The 19,399-nt window shown below is 53.1% G+C and overlaps 1 protein-coding gene across 26 annotated transcripts in view; it reads right to left on the bottom strand.

Annotated features, from left to right (window-relative positions):
• Positions 1-900: 900 nt before the first annotated feature.
• Positions 901-19,399, bottom strand: part of ARID1B (AT-rich interaction domain 1B) — a 444,025-nt gene continuing 425,526 nt past the window's right edge. For 25 of the 26 annotated variants that reach the window (XM_051855225.3, XM_051855222.3, XM_051855226.3 and 22 more), the window contains 7 exons: positions 19,246-19,384; positions 18,864-19,036; positions 13,679-13,829; positions 10,539-10,635; positions 8,263-9,046; positions 6,303-6,433; positions 901-4,033 (listed from right to left, as the gene is read on the bottom strand). In XM_051855225.3, coding sequence (XP_051711185.3) covers positions 2,309-4,033; positions 6,303-6,433; positions 8,263-9,046; positions 10,539-10,635; positions 13,679-13,829; positions 18,864-19,036; positions 19,246-19,384 — 3,200 coding nt within the window. In that variant the 3' untranslated portion in view covers positions 901-2,308. The remainder of the gene's footprint in view (positions 4,034-6,302; positions 6,434-8,262; positions 9,047-10,538; positions 10,636-13,678; positions 13,830-18,863; positions 19,037-19,245; positions 19,385-19,399) is intronic. The other variant, XM_051855217.3, reaches the window with a different exon arrangement.

Below are 19,399 nucleotides of genomic sequence, written 5' to 3' on the forward strand. Positions count from 1 at the left end.
AAATGTGTTCTTAGCAAGTAGATGTATCTACAGTGGAATCATAAATGGGTTTGTGATTCCACACGCAGTTGGCTGCATTGCTATGTAAGACGGTGGTTTGACTAAGCAACGTGGGAGCTGACAGGCAGTGCGGCTGCGTGCGGAAAAAGCGACCTCTTTGTGGTGATGTTGATTACCGCTGCCCGTTCTCGTCTAACTCCTCCCTGTCTCTCATGAGTGACGTGAGCCAGCGTGGAAGGACGCGGAAGTGTGGGGCGTCCTGTGGCTGGGGAGGGCCGAGAGGCAGAGCCAGGCTAAGAAGGGGTCTGCCAACAGTGAATTTAGGAGAACCGGGTTGTTTAACAGTCACCAACCCGGGAAAAAGTGCCTGGCATTGAAAAGCTACCATGCACCAGGACCAGGGGGCCGTGGGCACAGGAACACCACCGAGACACGGTTCATGGCTCTGCACCATGCGATCCACATACAACAGAACACACTCCTGTTAACATCGCACAACATAAATATCACCCGCGGTGGGGTCAACTGAATGCGAAATAGCTGGGAGGCACACAGAAGAAACATGGACTGGACTGAACTCTGACATGGAGTTACTGGGAAAAGGCACAAGTCCTGCCTGCGGCCAAGTGAGCTCTGCAGGTGTCACCCCGAGTGGGCTGGTGGCCACTCCCACGCACGCTGACTCGCATACCTTAATGTCCTTAGAGTGAACCGCTTCAGACAGACACGCCACAAGGGCCGACTGCTGCTCCCCACTCGACGTGGGGAAACCCCTACGGGTGCCTTCGACCACGGGGATTCCTGATGGCTGTAGCTCCCCTACTTCCGGCAAGTGACTCGGTCACGAGGGAACCACTTTCGGGAGCGTAGAACAGTATTCAAGAACACCCATCACAGTGCTTAACAAGATTTAATGTACATTTATTCTTAACATGTGGAACATATAAAGATTTTATACTGAATAAATGATATTCATTAAGCCAGAGGAAAAGGAGGAATTTACATCAAGTTTTTTTCTTTTTTTTTTAAACTACATTATCTTGGAATACAAATGTGGATTCTCGTCACTGAAAAATCTTTGAAGTTGTGTTTCTTCCTTTTAGTTGTATTTTTTCTTTTTCTTTTTTTTTTTTCTGTACTGGTAACCATTTTCTAAATCAATCCATACGCGACCATTCCCACACCTTGATTCATGAAGCGAATTGCGATCAGCTGCTCTCCCGAAATAGAGCACGACTTTATACATACAGAAACTTGTACATTACCCTCTTTTTTTTTGTGGTTTTTGTTTGTTTTTATTTTTTGTATTTTTTCTTTTTTTTGGAGATATGGCCCTAATGAAAAAATATATAAAATAAAAATAAAAAATTATTTAAATCTACCATCACTTCGTAGTTACCACATCATGAAAAAGAAACTAAAAACTTTGTACTAAAAAAAAAAAAGAAGAAAAGAAAAAAAATGAGGGTATGTTTAATGTACAACTTCTATATACATCACAGCCCAGAGGCAGTAAAAAAAAAATATTTAAAAAATGACTAAAGGAATTGTGAAGAACTGTCATATGGAAGGCCAGGCGACAGACAGCAGGCATGACGCGCGGCGAGGAGGGAGCAAGTCCTGTCGATGGCTGCCAGGGACGCATTCCCAGGCTGCACTGGGACACGCGTGGCTTTGCTCCTAGCCTCATGGAACCACCTTCCCGTGGAGAAGCCGGTGTCTCTCACAGCTGTGACGATCACTGACACCTCCGTGAGCCCCGGTACCTGAATCTCTAGAAGTTTCTATTGCACAGAGCTTTGGGCGATGGGATGCAGTTGCTTTTTTTTTTTTTTTTTAAATTTTCCATCCTTTGAAGAATAAAACGCATAGCAAATTGATAATTTTTCACCCTTTTTTGCCTCAGTGTGGTGAAATTTTCCCATCTTAGCATCTTTTGCCAAAACTTTTGTCTTTAAAGTCAATTTGCTTCCCCCCAAAAATGCAATACAACATGGAAAAGAACATTAAAAAGAAAATCTGTGAAAAAACAAAAAGTGACCTTTGAATGCACTAGACAGCAACTTTGGTTAAAAAAAAGAAATAAAAAAACCCCAAAAGGATGTACTTATACACACAGACAGCAAATATTAATTTCATAACTGTTCGAATTAATTATTTCTTTAATTCCCAATTGGTAAATAGTGAATGGGGCAGAGGAGCAAAGATTCTCTTTTCCTTCTTCCTACGCTGGATAAACAAGAACAGAAAACAGCCAGTTATGCGACCCTCGAGTGTTCACTCACACATGCTTGCCTTCTCACTTATGTCATAACTGCCCGATCTGAAACAGTACATCACAGATGACAGACGCGACCAGAGAGTTCAGGACAGCCGATATCGAGATATCCAGCAACCGGCCCTCGTGCAAAAGGAACTCGGAGCGGTTTTCGTCCACTCTGGCCATGGCCAGCAAGGCCTTGGCCGCCCTGCACATCATGTCTACGCTAGGCGGCTCCAGGGGCGGGGGCTGCATGTGCAGGAGGCTGTGCTGGCTCTGCTGGTACTGGGCCATCGTGACCCCGTCCTCCAGGAAGCTTATCAAGCTCCCAATGCTTCCCTTCTGCACAGCTATGGCCCTCGCTGCCAGCGCGTCCCCTTGGGCAAGGTTCGACAAGAGCGCCATGGACATCTCTCGACAGACTGGGTTTTTGCGATCCCCCACGTACCTAACTAACGTAGCATAGAATTTCTCCTGACGACTAAACGGCGGCGTGGCCAAGATGAGGTCCACGTTATTGTCCTGGATGCTCAGTTTGCAGAGGGTCTCCAGCACGAGTCTCTGCGGCGACAGGACCGAGTTGGGTCCCACCGTCGGGAAGGGGTCTTGTGCCTCGGCGGACGGGCACACCATCCAGTGCAGCAAGCCATCCAGGATGGGCAGGCAGATGCTCTCCGTGTACGCAGACAAGTCCAGCTGCCCAGAAATGTTGGCCAACGTGACCAGCGTGTTGTCCCGCAGGACCTCGAGGCAGTCCCACCACCACTCGTCCTTGCTGCAGGCCACCCCCTTGTCCTCGTCCTCCTCCTTCTCGTAGGTCTGCGGCGCTCGCTTCCGCTCGGGGTGCTCGTGGTGGAGCAGGATCAGCTTCCCCAGGATCAGCACCAGGCCCGGATGTTTGGACATCTCGGCGTCGTTGCCAGGCACGAAGGACAGGCTCCGGACGATGTTGGACACACAGATGCAGCGCTTGGCCAGCGAGTCCTGCCAGTGCGCGATGGTGCACAGCGGCGTCTCGTCCCGGCTCCGGGGCTCGTCCTCCAGCAGCCTGATGTTCCGGTGGCTTTTGGCCTGCTGAATGCCGAAGGGGAACTTGGCGCTCTCCGTCTGGGGCCCGGGGTTGGTGTCTTCGGGGAGCGCCCCCGGCCGAGCGGACAGGACGTCATCGATGGTGGCGATGATGCTCTTCTCCGGCTGCTCGTCACAGTCACCTCTGCCTTCTGGCTCTTTCTTTCTCCCGGTGGAGCTCAGAGGGGGCGGCGGGCGCCTGCGGGGCGGAATCTCCATCTTGCTCTCGAAGTGAGTCTGGATGTGTTCGGTGGTGTCGCCGCCGCCCAGCTGCCAGTGCAGGAGCCCGCTGTTGAACTCCTGCACGCGCCCCAGCCGGTCGGACCGGTCCACCACAAACAGCTTGTTCTTCTTGACGACCTTGATGGGCAGCTTGTCGAACTTGCTGGCTTGCTTGGGCTTCTCCTTGGGGTCTGCGGTGGCGTCCGGGGCGCTCAGGCCCGGGCTGCCCTTGGCCTCCGGCTCAGTCTTCTCACCGTCCTCCTCGTCCTCCTCGTCCTCGTCTTCGTCCTCGTCCAGGCCGTCGGCCTCAGCCTCCTCTCGCCCAGAGTCGTCCGCCGCCGCCTGGCCGTCCTGTTTCCTCGCCGCGTGGTGATCAAGTGCTTTCTGGCTGGGGTCTCCCACTTCGTATTCCATGAGGATTCCAAAAATGTCAATCAGGCATTTTCTAAAGTACTCGACTAAGAGTTCGAGAAATCCCGACAACTGGAGGGGGTGGGGTGGGAGGAGAAAGAACAGGCACGTGAGTGCAACGCTGCGGGCGAGAAGCCCCGCGGACCCCCCGGCCACACCTGCCCTTTCTGCCTGGGCCACGAGAGGAAGCCCCCAGCAGGCGGCACCCACTTCCAGAACCCACAGCTCTCACTAGCGCCCCGCAGCGGCCTCCTTACTGTTGCCCCACCCGTGCGAACACCTGCTGGGTTTTCCAGTGCTACCAGGGAGGGGCGCTCGGCCGTCCGTCACCTTCTTTTCTGACTTAGAGGCAACGCACACATTATTAAAAGAGTGAGAATGTGGATTTCATAGACGCTTTCAGCCAAAGGGACTCTGTTCTCTTCTATTATTTATCCGAGACTTGCTTGCTGGGGTTTTTATGGTTATTATTCTTAGGATTTAATGGTTATTTTTATCTCAGGTGCCGTAGGTTACCCTAATTTACGTTCTCCATATCTCTTTTGGAGAAGATAATTTCAGCAATGTAGTAGCTCATAAACACTGAAAATTAAAAACAAATCAATTTAGTCCCTGATAAATGAATTAGAATGTTTCATAAAACGCGATTTTACATTTCCATTATGCACAACTCTAGCTGAAGACAAAAGCGGCAGGGCGCACCACTGCCTCCGGAGAGCCGGCACTGGCTCCCCGAGCGAGTGTCTGCGTGGGGAAGAGACCCACACGCTCCAGGTGAGCGCTCCAGCTCCCCCCGGCATGCAGGTGCTGGAAGGGTGTTTTAGTGACAGACGTTAGGCATGTCAACCCCACCTTTCTGTCCCACTGTCAGTTTCTTGAGAGTGGGACGGGAGCAGTCACTGGGAAGTAGGGAAACCCCAGCCACGTCCAAGGGCAGAGGTGGAGCCTGGACTTCCCTCACCCTTAAAGTGCACTCCCCCGCCCCCTCCAGGAAAAGGGGAAGCTACCAAAGCAGTTCTGTTTATGAAAATGTGGGAGGGGCCGGCACTGTGGCACAGCAGGTAAGGCCACCGCCTGCAGCACTGCCTTCCCATTTGGGTGCTGGCTGGAGTCGTGGCTGCTCCACTTCTACTCCAGCTCCCTGCTAAGGGCCTGGGAAGGCAGTGGAAGACGGCCCACGTATTTGGGCCCCATGCTCCTATGTGGGAGACCTGGAAGAAGCTTCTGGCTTCAGGCTGGCCCAGCCCTGGCTGTTGTGGGCTTTGGGGAATGAACCAGCGATGGAAGATCTCTCTGTCTCTCTCTCTCTGCCTTTAGAATAAATAAATAAATCTTATAAAGAAAAGAGAAAAAAAGAAAATGTGTGATCAATAGTAGTTCATCCAACAGAAGGATGAACATTGATTACTCCAGCAAAGGGCGCATACATATTTTTATATATTCATTTTCTGTTAACACAGGGCTGTACAATGTTTATGGTCTTATTAATATACTTCCTTTCAATGAAAAACTTGCCTTTCTGGGCCACAGTGGGGGACTTAAATGAGAGAAGAAAAATGAAGGAAAAGATTCTGTAGAAGCAAGGAAATTAGGTGTTTTAGTTTTCTTCCACCAAAAGCAAGAAAAATAGCCATTCCTCATTTTTATTTCTAAATACCCACAAAAAAACTCCACAGCCCAGCTGACTGCTGGACATCTGTGCAAAGCCTCAGCTCTGTTTTTTCTTCCAGCTACTGTGCTGGAAGCTGCCTGAAACCTAGCTTTGAACAAAGGAGGGCTTGAAGCTCATTCAAGCTAACAGGTGTTTAAATGACAGCGTCCAAATCACCCGGGAGGCAGAGATGGGAGGAATGAGACCTGGAGACAGGCCTGGCCCCAGCTCTTCATCGTGCTGGTGGGACGCTGGGCACAGAGAGCTTCCCTGGGTTCCCTGGAACGTTCTGTGCACGCCTGGGCATTCTGTACATTTTCTCTAAGATTTGCAGACAGACGTCAGGTCCCCCAGGAACGCAGGGTGACGTTCCATGGTGAGCACTGCCTTTCCTACCTGCACCACAAGGCTAACTTCACTTAACATTGTGATGAACTCCAACTGGCCTGCTACTATGCATTCTAAACAACAATGTAATTTTATTACTGTCAGCTACTCCACACACACCCACAGTTATCCCAGGGGAGCAGGGGCGGACCTTCAACCTCCCCAGATAACTGCAGACTGATCAGTGCTGGCCCAGGGCAGCTGTCACGCCTGAGCACGAGTCGGTGCCCGTCCACTGGGGCACACACCCCGGCGTTCCACACGACTTACGGGTCCTGTGTTCTATGTGTTGGCGAAGCTCACCTGGGAGAGATTGAAAGTAGCAACGGTGCTGTCATCGTAGAGAAGGATGTTGATGGTGTCCAGAGCCCAGGTGCTTTCTGCCAGAAGACCCGACTTAAGGGACATCATCACACGCCACGCCTCGGGAGTAGCTGCAAACGGCAAAGGAGGAGCAAGTCAGACAGGAAGTAGCAGCGGGGCAGAGAGGGCTGAACACGGACTCCGTGCAATGCTCCGAGGGCCGCTGACCAACCGTGGTTGTGTTTAGGTTGTAAGACGAGGGGATGAGCTGAACAGTGCAGTGGGGCTGGTTAGGATCCTCTGGCTTTGCTGGTTAAACATGAGCCAAAGTGCTTCCGGGTCAGAAGTGGCTGAGCACAATCGCTGCTCTCTCATCGCCTGTTTCTTGCTTTCCGACCCCAGCGGGGACTGTAGGCATGCGTCGGCTGAACCATTAAGCCAGCCCTGCTCTTCGTGGCCTTCTCCACTCCTGGGGCCCTGGGGCAGTGTCTTTGGGAGACCGGCAAGTGTGCAGGGTATAAAAGCGACATTTAATTCCACACCAGCACACACTCAGGTTCAAGGCCGCTCTGGCCACGCTGCTGCTTCCCTTCCTGGGCTCCTCCCTCACACTTGCTGCTGACAAAGGCTAGCACTGAGCTTCAGGCTCCCAAGGTGTGGTCTGAGCCAAGAGCGTGGCAAAGAAGGGCTGCTGTCTGTTTTGCTTTCCTTGTTCTTGCTACTGAAGAAAACAAAATGATTTGGTAGAAAGTCTGCCGTAAATGGGGCCAGGACAACAGACCGGCAGGCATCACGGGACCATGGGCTGAGCCATGGGCGGACCTGTCCTGGCAGAGCTGGCCTGAGCTCTGGTCTCGTGGCCAGGGAGGGGTCCCAGGAGCCCCCAGTGCTCTGGTGGGGGCTGGGGCACCACGGCTTTTCCATTTTTATTTTAATGTTATGTATCTTGAACTTTTTCTAAATAGGCACATACTATTTCTTGTAATAAAAATGTCAAGCTTTCTAAGATAAGGAACATAAATTTCTAGGTTGGACAAATACTGGTCATCTAACCTATACAAATAAATTTTAAAAAATTAAAGATATTTATTTAAACATCCATACACACACATGGACAAACTGCAGGCACACACACACTTATTTGTTTATAACAAGGTGCTCAGTGTCTGTTGTATATCTTTCTTTCCCCATAACACTCTGAAACATAAAAAAAAAAAAAACACCTCCTTTTTTTTCAACATGCCCAATGTTGAAAACATCTTGATTATCATTAACTTAATATCTTCAATTTTCTAATCACTGTAAATGATTTAAGTGATTTTGAGTTTTAGAACCTGTTTTTCTCATACAACTGAGATCTGCTATTTTCCCTGGTGTGTTAAAAGCACTGCAGGAGGGCGCAGAAAACCTGCATCACCTGCAGCTGCTCCAGACCGCTCAGTCCCGCACAGGCCGAGCCGGCGGCAGCAGCGTTCGGTGAGTAGCCCTGGGGCCCCCTCCTGCCAGGGCTGTGTGGCCTCTGTCAGTTCTGCACATCCTGTGGATGATATCATCTACTCATCTACATAGCATACCCAGGCTTCTACTTTTTCTCGGGACAACTCGCTGTTTGTTCTTAGCAAATCCCACACTTTCTGGGTCACCTTGATATTTCCTTAGTCTCCCAGGGGGCCTGTGAGCATGCACTGCAGAGATGAAGTGGCTTGGGTGAGGTCAAATCTTTAACCCCAAACACAGTATCACCATCAGCCAGGACTCCTATGTCCCTGGCTTGGACCAAAAATGCCACTGCAATCCCAGTTCTCCTCTGGCAGTGTCCCAGCTCAGGTTAGTGGCTTCCAGTGGTTGCTCCTGGTAACGTGCAGTCCTCAGAACCTCAGCCCTTTGGGCTCAACAGGACCTGCACCTGCACCCGAGTCCCCGCTCCTGACCCACCTGGGGTTCCGCCTGGCACTCTTACCGATATCTTTTGAGGTAATCTTGCGCCTTTGCTTCAGGACTGGCTGCGATGCCTCCACTGAGCCCGGGGGGAAGGTGATCTCCCTCCTGATGGGAGGTGGCTGGGGGGGCGGCCCGGCCACCTGGGACGTGGGGACGGTGGGCATGACCTTCTGCATCTTCATAGACGGCAGGAAGGGAGACTTGCTGGGAGACATGCGGCTCTCCAGGGAGCGCTGGAAGGAGGCCGGGCTGGGCGCCCTGGAGATGTGGTTTGGCAGTGACGGTGGCGTCTGGTAGGAGGACTGAGGCGGGCGCGCGATGGGCTGCATGGAGGCTGCAGACGCCATGTAAGGCTGACGTTGGCTGACGTGAGAAGGCCACTGGCTCTCGTGGTTGATCCTTTGATCGGGTACCATCATCTCATCCGTGCGGCCCATGGCCGGGTATGGGGGGGCCTGGGCGGGGCCGCCGGGGCCCTGCCTGTTCTGGTAGGGATAAGGCATATCGTTGCGTGCCGCCCACATGTTCTGCTGCGGCCCCTCGCCGGAGGCCGGCTGCATGGGGCCCCCCATCATCTGCGGGGGGATGCCGTGTGCCTGCAGCTGCCCGGGGCCCTGCATCCGCTCTCTGTTGTAGGGGTAGGGGTACTGGCCCTGGATGGGCCTCCTGTCCGGGCCCGAGTAGGAGCTCCCGTACTGGTTGTACATGTCCTGCTGCTGGGCGCCGTACTGCATGTTGTACATGTCGCTTTCGTGGCGCTTGGCTGGCGGCCCGTACATGCCGTCCATGTGGCGCTTGTAGTTCTGAAATGCAGAGCAAGAGAAACCACACTGGCACGCTGTTACGGGCGTCAGCCCCGCTCACCGAGAGTGAGTAGGGGCAGCCTGTGGAACACCATGTCGGGGGTGGACGGAGCACGACTCGGCTCAGCCAACGCCACCGCTGGTGCCCACAGTGCTGGAGAACTTGTCTTCCGGTGCTTGGAGCTTTCTGGGGAGAACAGTGCCCTGGCCTCTGGCTGCAATCCTGGGGCAGTGGCTACAGCCTGACACTACGCTGTGACGTCACTGGTGGCCCGAGGGGCCAGTCCCACTGGCATGTAGCTGGGGTGGGGTGGGGGGAGCTCGGAAGGCCTCAGGTGGACCTCCCGGGCCTCATTTCCCAGCCGGAGCTCCTGGGGCACAGGTTACAAGCTCCTGCAGCACAGGTCGGTCCACCCTACGGGTTCCCGCCCGGATGCCCCACAGGGCCAGGCTCTGAGGCTAGGCCAGCACAACACTAAACGCTCCTCCTGGGGACTCTCCTCGGACAATGCTGAAGGGAGGCGTGGGGCTGTCTCCCGATGGGAGGCAGCGAAATGCTGGGCTTTAATTAGGATTCCTTTCGCTTTACTTGCAAATTGTTTAAGATCAGCTGGTTTCAAAACTAAATGTTTAAAAACTACCTTGTGGTTAAAAGATGCTTTAAAAAATTCCTCTATGTTGCAAGAGGCCTCAGATCTGAAAAGCTGTTTAGAAATGGCCACAGCAGGAGGTGCGACTGTCTGTCTGAGACAGGCAGCAGTGACAGGCGGCCTCCGGCACAGCCACGCCTCTCTGAGCTGCACACACCTAGCTCATCAGGCAAAACACGCAGGAATTAACTCACAGCTGATTTTAGAAAACCCAGTTAGTATATAAGTTTCTTTTTGTATGTATTCTCTTTAAAACATCGACAAATCTCAATTCTAAAATGGCTTTGACACCATAGCATTCAGGTGTCCCCTGGGCCTGAGGGGGCATGGGTGCAGGACCCCCGTGGACAGCAGCCTCTGGGGATGCTCCAGTCCCTTACATAAAAGGGCACAGCACCTGCATGGAACCTGTGCCCAACTCCCCCATTGCTGGATGGCTCAGAAAACCGATTCCTAAATATCAGGCACATGGTTGTTTAGGGAATAATGAGAAGAAAAGCCTGAACAAGTTCAGTGTGAACACATTATTTTTTCTGAATATTTACGGTCGCCAGATGGGGAGGGCCGAGTGCCCCTGATTCTCATCGATGTGTTTCAAGCACACTTGACTCGAACTTGGCCTTGCCACTGTTTACAAGGTCAAGGGCACCTAACTTCTGATGACGCGCTGTATTTGGTTCAGGACACACACAGCTCGCCCACTCGGAAACCCAGGAGAGCCTTCCCGCAGGAACTACGTCCTGAATGTCAATCACCTTTGTTAGATTCCTAGAGACCTGGAGGAGTAGCCCGCCTCCAGGAGAGAGACGGCGAGCCCAGAAGTCCCCGCCCACGCCACTCACCGGCTGCTGTGGGTAGAGGCCGGGCTGGTGCCCTGCGTACGGCGGCTGGCCTGAGGGAGGACCTTGCCCTGGATACTGCTGTCCGTAGGGTTCATGCCTGGAACAGGGCAGTCAAAGACAGCGTTAGTCACTTCAGAGCGCATCAGGAACCGTCCGTGACGTGCGCCCCCCGCGACCGCGGCCCTGCTGGCAGCCGTGGGGCTGCGCTTTGGCGGTGAGAGGCCCCGGGGACAAGCGCTCTGGGAACAGAGCCAGACTCCCGGTTGGACTGTGGGTTAATAGGTGGGAGAGCAGACCGGTTGGACAGGCAGGCGCCCTGTAAGCACTTGTCGGAGCCTCTAGGCAGAGGCCCCGCCTCGCTGCTGGAGTTACCTGGGGAGCGTCTTGCCGCGCTGGGGTGGGAGGCCTTAGCAGAACAAGAATCAGCGCTCGGAATCTCAGCCTCAAAAGCAGCAGTCCTAGACATCCCAGACCCCGGCACTGCTGCTGCTTATCCCTCTCTCGGGGTGAAGGTAAGATGTCTAGGGTGGGGTCCGACATAAATTCAAATGATACTGAGCTCGTTACTGATTGTATAGGCACAACTATTCAAACCTGCAAAGTCCTGTGTCCTAAAGGCCGCAGGAAAGGTGAGGGGTGACTTAAATGTGCACCTACTAAGTCTTAAAAAGGAAATGAACAAAACATTTATTTTTCAATTAAATTGAGAAATCACAAACACCAGCAAAAACTGAATGTTTTATAAGGGCAACAGAGTTGGGATTTTGAAACGTTAGTAAAACTGGAACTTCTAAGAAGGAATAATTGCACTGAACATACCCCTATACTTATCAAGGAATGAGAATTAGAAAAAAATAAAGACTTCAAATATCACACAGAAGATGTACAGGAAGCTTCTGTACAGAAGGAAACTATGGGACCAGTGCTGTGTAAAGCCACTGGGGTAAAGCATCCCACACGGACTGCTGGTTTGAGTCCCGGCTGCTCCACTTCCAATCCAGCTCCCTGCTCATGCACCTGGGAAGGCAGCAGAGGATGGCGCAAGTGCTTGGGCCCCTGCACCCATGTGAGAGACCCAGATGGGGTTCCTGGCTCTTGGCTTCGGCCTGGCTTAGCCCTGCCTGGGTGTTGCAGCCACTGGGGAGTGAAACCAGCAGATGGAGGATATTTCTCTCTTTCTCTCTCTCTCTCCCTCTTCCCCTCTCCGTTACTTTGCCTTTCAAGTAAAAATAAATGAATATTTAAAAAAATATAAGGAAGCTTATAGATAGGAGGAAAGAAGTATAACTGACATAGATGAAATTTAAGCTGAATCACAGGTAACATTTTCCAGAAAAGAACTTAACAGTGAGGTCCATCTCTAATGAGGGAGAGCCAGAATGACTTTGAAACCTAGGCCGCACAATGTTCCAGAAAGCAGTGAGAAGAGACAGGAAGTATATCTACTTGAGTTACGTCAGGAATACGTGTCGCGAGGCCAGTGTTGTGGCGTGGCAGGCGTCCCATAGGGGTACTGCTTCCTGTCCCGGCTGTTCCACTTCATCCAGCTCCCTGCTGCCGGCCTCGGAAAAGTGGTGGAAGGTGGCCCAAGTGCTTAGACCCCGGCACCCACGTGGCAGACTTGGACAGAGTTCCTGGCTCCTGACTTGGGCCTGGCTCAGCACTGGCCACTGCAGCCATCTGGTGAGTGAACCAGTGGATGGAAGATCTCTCTCTCTCTCTCTTCCTCTCTCTGCACTTTCTTTGTAACTCTGACTTGTAAGTAAAATAAAATAACTTAAAAAAAAAAGAATATATGTTCCAGTGACACCGTTCTAATTTCATTAGCAAAACAAAACAAAACAAACAAAAAGCAAACCAAAACAAAAAGACATATTCAGTGGCCTTTCCTGGACCCTCAACAACAAAGCAAACCTAACTAAACCTCCAATCCTGTAAACAACGCTCTGTCATGTAATGGCAGACTGATGAGTGCAGGCATGTGTAAATAAATATGCATCGTGCACATAAATATTTGCCACATTATGGCCAGGGTAAGAATTAGAAGAAGTTCTGAAGTCACAATGACAAGGTACCCTGCCATTTGGAGCCTGGGATGGCTATGCATGCGGAGGAACCAGGCTCAGAGAAAATGCCAGAGAGCGCGTGTAGCAGGTAAAAGCGAGCTCTCAACCTCTGCCAATGTTGTGTTAAACCAACTGAGCGCCGCCTCCAATCCCAGCCCGTGGGATGAGTGGCGAGCGGCTGTGAGCCCCCTCGGGCTCCGAGGGCCAGTGCAGCCTGCTGCACGCGGTGGAGGCCACGCTTGGAAAAGGGGCCTCCTGTGTACAGAGCCCCCACCGTTTCCTTTCAAGACCACACCTCCCGTCCCAGCCGGGCCTCTAAGCACGGCTCTGCGCAGAGAGGCAGGTGCACAGCCAGCGCCCTCCTGCCCCAGGAGAGTGCCCTGGGACGGCCAGGGGGTGAGCCCGGGCGCAGGGAGGGGTCTTCTTCATGGACAGGAGCCCACTCTGAGCTGCTGTTGCAGGAAGCAGCTTCCGATGGCCTCTGAGACACTGCGCGGCTTCCCTCACACCCCACTGGCGTGGGCTGGGACCAGTCCTGCAGCCCGCCTTGCCCATTTTACACCCAGATGGCCTCCTCAAGAGGGGCCCCACTGGGCCTTCTCAGGCACGGTCCCTGCAGGCAAAGCAGTCTCTGTGCTTACGAGGTTCACAGGTGAGAGTGGGCCAGCGTGCAACAGCAATACTGGAAGAACTTTCCTGATGGCGGGAAGCCCAGAGTGGCTATGGCCGCACAGGCACTTCCCTGACAAAGACGTGCAGGGGGCAGGAAGGGAGAGAGCCCAGGGGTCTGGTGGCCCCAGAGCGGCCTTCAGAGAGGCGGGGGGGGAGGGGGCAGGTGGCACCCCCTGGGACGGCCCCCGTACCTAACGTGTGCTTCTGAGCGCTTGCTTATAAGCACAGAGCCACCTGGGCACCTGGCAACGTTGTCCTCCTGGGCCTGCACGCTCGTCCACTGGAGGCAGCTCCCAGCACTCCCTAGGCGAGCAGCGGCAACTCCGCCACAGGGCCCGCAGTGTGCACGGGGGAGCCCGGTGTCCCGTAAATCCTCGCTCTTCCCCTCCCTAAACCACTCACCTTCGATCGTAGGTGGCTCCGTAGGGAAACTGCTGCCGCTGCCCCATGCCCAGGTTGGCCATGGCTCCAGAGGGGCTCTGGTTATACAGGTCCTGCATGCTGCTGTTGGGCATCTGTCCTTGCGTCATGAACGGCTCGCCGCTCCCAGGCACTGCAGGGAGCGAAACAAGAGGCGCTCGGTGACGCGCGTGCAAAGTCGCCCGGCCCATCTAGTGACTTCTCTTGTCCTGTGTGCGATCCTTAAAACAGCAGGTCAAATGTGTGCCAGAGTGCACGGGCCTGGAGTGATCAGGGCCACGGAGGCAAATCCCAGGATGGCCCCCAAGGACCCCTCCTGCCCCTCGCATGCCGTGGTACAGTCCCGTGTGCTTTGTGACATGGCAGGAGGGATTTGCAGCTGCAGCTACAGTTCCCAGTCAGCTGGCTTTGCGCTAACCCCAAGGGGGCTTCTCCAGGGTACCCTGTACATCCAGGTCTGGCGGTCAGAGGCTTCTCCTGGTCCTGAAGAATCATGTATCAGGGGCGGCGGCAGAGGGCAGTCACCGGGAGGACTCCTGCTGCCAGGAACCGAATTCCACCACCTACCCGAACGCCCTTGGAGGGTTTCAGCCTGTGAGGCCCTGGGGGCGGCCCCAGGCGCACGGTGCTGGGCTCCGAGCCAGCCCCTCCCTGCAGGATCACGCACCTGTGCTGTCAGGCTTGTAACCTGTGTGGTAACTCGGGACACAGAAAGCGAATGCGGCCCCAACACACTGCTGTCCCAGTACATTACTAATGGCCAAGTTCAATTCCTTGTCTGTAAGCCAGCATAGTAAGAGCAACTCACGAAGCGGCTGCGAAACAGCCCGGAAACACGGATGCCGGGTCAGCTCCCCTCCCCCACAGGAAGAAGAGGAAAAACTTCAGCTTAGACACCCGCCACGCACTCCAACATCAGGGTACGGAAAGCTGCCAGGAGTTGAGAATAGCTGAAGACGGGATGAGACGCAACTATTTCTAACAGAGGGTGGTGTGCCAATTAGGTCACGTATGCAAATGAGCATCAGCTCAGAGCCCGAAGGAAATTGGGCCAAGTCCAGAAACCAGCCTGCAGGCGAATTCAACACTTTAATATCAGTTTTCAATGGTGCTGTTGCCTCTTCATCCCACGGTTACTTTCATGTTATGTGAGGCAAAAGCTGATCAGCACTTTGTGAGCTGGCGCGTGGCACGAGGCTCGGGAGGGCTGTGGACGTGGAGGCCGGCGTGGCGGGCGGCTTCCCCCAGGCCACGTTCTTTCACCTGTTCTGTCCGTGTGCTGCCACGTCAGCCTGGGGGAGACTCGGCTGTGCAGTTACTTTCCAGTGTGCAGGTGTGAAAACAGACAAATCAAGTCGCATACCCTAAGTAGTTTAAATTCCCTAATAACACAGCGTTCTTAAAAATCAACAGAAAAGGGCTGATGCTGTGCTGTAGTGGGCTAAGCCTCAGCCTGTGGTGTAGGCATCCCATACGGGTGCCAGTTTGAGGCCTGCCTGCTCTACTTCTGATCCAGCTCTCTGCTGATGGCCTGGGAGACCTGGAAGAAGCTCCTGGCTTCAGACTGGCCCAGCTCTGGCCATTGTAGCCATCTGGGGAGTGAATCAGCAGATGGAAGATCTCTTTTTCTTTCTGGATCTCCCTTCCCCTGTCTGTAACTCTGCCTCTCAAACAAACAAACAAACAAAAATAAATAAACAGAAAAAAAGACAACTCAATAAGTGGGCAAACATATAAGTAGACATTCCAGGAAAAAAAATAAACAGCCAATCAACACAGTAAAATGTGTGTTAACTCGCTGTTAATTACAGAAATCCAAATGAAAAGAATTATGAGAGTTTTGGGGGTCTAATCTGATTGACAAATATTAAAAATGACCACTGTGGGGGAGAGCCCACCCTCTCCTGGACATGCTGGTGTGAACTTTACCCTGGCACGACTTTGGCCAACACTGCCCATGGGAGCCTGTACTTTGGCAACCCCACGAAGCATAAGCCCTCCCAAGATTCACAGTCGTGAGAGTCCTCGCCCACGACGACGCTGGGCTTGTCACGTGACTAGCACTGACCCAAGGGGGCTGTGGCAAGAGGGACACAAGCAAAAGCTGTGAGTGCTTGCCGCTGGGCCTGTCCCCTCCCTGTGCTGCTTCTTGGACCCACTACCACTACGGCGTGGGCAACAAGAGGCTCACGGGGAGGTCCAGGGAGGAGGCCCCCGCCGGCGACTCCAGCAAGGCTCCCGGCTGACGCAAGTCACTCGAGAGAGATCCCAGCTCCAGCAGAGCCCCCAGCCTGGCCGGCAGACAGTGACAGCCACCTCGGGGCCCTGGCTGTCAACACAGCGAGTCACGAGCCACCCCGCCCACCACGGAACTGGGAGATCAAGCACTGGTGTTTAAAGCCACCGAGTCTGGGCTGGTTTGCTGCTCCATAAAAGATCACTGAGATACTGAGTAAGTCAAGAGTGCTCAGCCTTTGGCTTCCAGAAAACCATTCTATAGCAGCTCTTCCGAGCAGCACTTCAACAACACCACAGCCCCGTATATCATGACCAGATGTCATAGAGCAACTCGTCTGTCGCTAGAGCATTAGGGGTATATCTACTCAACTAAACAGCGTGCAGGATTCAGATGTTCAGAATACACCGATTTAATTCAACAGCGTGTAAGGACTGCATCCACTCCTTTGCAGTCAACCAACCTCAACCAGCGAGGTGAGGAAGTAGGGAGCAGGCAGGGCGAGGCTACCCCGGCTTCCTGTGACATCCTTTGCACCTGCCACACCTCAGGCCAACAGCGGCATGCTTCCCGTTGTCAACAGTCATTAAACATCAAATAAAACAGAGTGCCACCACGTTCATCCACAGGCTAAGGTACACCAAAGCTTCATTTCCAACAGGGATAGAGTAGGGCTGTAAGAGAACCTGTTTCCTGTGGATTTTTTGTTTATTTGCTTTAATTTGGTAGCAAATATTCCAATATTGTAGGACAGCAGGTGAGCTGACATACACCAGGGACTGTACTGGGTGCTGAGGGCAATGGTGCACACCCACCAGGCATCCTGCAGGCTGGCCCAGGACCGCACCGCACCCTGCACCTGTTTATTTTTGTTGTTGGAAACGTTACAGGCAGACGACAGCAACAACAGGTACGCGACTCTAGCTGACACAGCGTGTAGGTGGGGTATCAGAGTGGTCCACAATACATCTTGGGGGCAGGTTTCCAAGTGTTACTAATTATCTTCCCATGTTATTGTCATATTTCCCGAGTCTAAAAATGGCAGTACAGCCACCAGATGGCCTAACAACATGTTCTATGTAGCATCTCACACCACGAAAGAAAACGCCGACCTCATCTAGTTATAAAGCTTTTTGAACTTAGGGATTTGCTGCGTGTTCTGCATGACTGGGATAAGCAGCCTTGAAACTTCTGAAAGGAAAAATTAGAGACACTTCTACTTCACATAATAGTCACCTGAAACGTAACACATGAAATACACATGAAATAGTATCAGTCTCAACTGTTAAATGGTACAGGCCCGATACTTATGTTATTGAGATTCTTTATTTTTATTTTTCATTGGCCCTAAATGCTTATAAAAATGAAGGCTCTGGGCTTTCCACTTCTTGGCATTCAGAAAATATATCAAGAAATTCCTGTATCCCAACACCTAAAACGGCACAGGTGCTGTTGTGTAAGGGGACGCAGGGTGGATGCTTGCATAAAAGTATTCACCATTTTTTCTGTATTTTTCTATAATAGTCACATCACAGTTCAATTTCACAGGACCCAGCTGCATCTGGAAGAATGTTGAAAAGCAAAACACCAAGTGTCTGCTTGGAGCTTGGAAGAGTTAAAAGAAAATGGCATAGCAGGTAGGGCTGCTGCTTGCCAGGCCGGCATCCCATATGGGCGCCAGTTCGGGTCCCAGCTGCTCCACTTCCGATCCAGCTCTCTGCTATGGCCTGGGAAAGCAGCAGAAGATGGCCAAGTCCTTGGGCCCCTGCACCTGTGTGGGAGACCTGAAAGAAACTCCTGGCTCCTGGCTTCGGATCTGCTCAGTTCTGGCTGTTGCGGCCATTTGGGGAGTGAGCCAGTGGATGGAAGACCTCTCTTTCTGTCTCTCTCTCTGCCTCTCCCTCTTTATAGCTCTGACTTGCAAGTAAATAAATTAAAAAAAAAAAAAAAAAAAAGACAATGGCTTGGACAGCCACCGCCTGGGTATGGACTTGGCCTTGAGGGTCAGGGAAGTCTCCGCTACTTCCTCAGTGGTGGCAGCTGGCTCACGGCTGTAGGCTCCATCCCTATGCTTAGTGTTCTAAAATCATGGCCAACTGGGTCTCTGCTCAGCTCTAGAGCTGCCTGCCACTACCCACCACCCTGCGTGTCTCAGGCTCTCGCGCCCTCCTCATGGTCCACGGCGCAGGTGCTAACCTTCGCCCATCAGCCCCACATTCAGCCATCAGTCCCTCGGATGGCGTCTCTCCCCGCTGCTGGTTTCCAGCCTGAATCCACCGTGTCTCCCCTAGACCAGCAGAGGGGCTCTTTGTGCACCCTCCAGAGCCGAACGGTGGCTTCTCCAGGCATTGGTAGTTTACGAAACAGCTACGCACACACCACCAGCACGCCCACCAAGGTGACAGCATGGGGCACCTGGTGGCCCCTGCCACCTCCCTACACAGGCGCTCAGCACTCTTGCCCTGGGAGCAGCCCTCCCTTCCTCCCCCTGCCCAGCCCAGAGGGCACTGCCCTCCGCACCCCTTCTTCCCTTTCTCCCAACAACCATGATGTTTAATTACAGAGTTGCGGTTTAACTTAGTTTTTGTTTGCTTCCTCCTTAGAGTCTGTTAATTCCACAAAGCAAGGACTGTGTGGGATTTGCCTATATGCTATGAGGTTCCTTGCACTGCTCATGCTCATGCTAATGTGACAATGCCAGTGCAAGCAACACTGGCGGGGTGGCCCCCGCACCACGGGCTCTGCATGCACCCCCGTCATTAACCCGCACAGCACCCTCGGGGGCAGGCCTTACTGCTTGCCCATTTTACAGATGAGGAAAGTAAGGCACGGAGGTCCTAAAATCCTTCCCAAGGGCCAGGTCCTGAAAGGTGGCTGAGCCAGCAGCGGCCTGCCTGTGGGTACAGCGAGGCGAACGCCCTCCGCACATACCTTTTCTCATTCCACCAAAGGGGTCCTTGTTGGGCTCATAGGGCATCCTGCCCATCATGTCTGGCATGCTCACGCCCTGCTGGTACGGCGCGTTCGGCGTCACGGAGTTCCGTTTGGGGAAGGACGAATCACCCACATCTGAGAACGGGTCGTGCACGCTGATTGTACTGCTTCTGAAGAGATGTGAGAATGGCGGTTAATGACATGGCACAGTGTCCACACAGTAAAACAGTCTCGAGATCTACAAACGAGAAACCATCCACACTACAGCATCGTCCATAGACTCCAGGGAGAAGGCATCTCCTCCTTCTAGGACGTTGGTGCCAGAAAATGAAAAGACTAACCAATCCTGATTTTGGCCCACGGGGTTGTGAGGACGTACCTTCCACCTTGCATCGGGGTCATCTGTCCGTGAGGGGTGGAGGCTGGGGTCGGGGGCTTCAGGTCACCTGGAACCTCCGCCATGGAATTGCTGCCGGTTGACTGGGGGGTCTGCGGGCCTTGCAAGGATCCTGAGTTAGCTGATGGTGGTCGCA

This window comes from Oryctolagus cuniculus, chromosome 5, assembly GCF_051225735.1.
Source record: "Oryctolagus cuniculus isolate XC-2025 breed Fujian yellow rabbit chromosome 5, ASM5122573v1, whole genome shotgun sequence".
NCBI lineage: Eukaryota > Metazoa > Chordata > Mammalia > Lagomorpha > Leporidae > Oryctolagus > Oryctolagus cuniculus.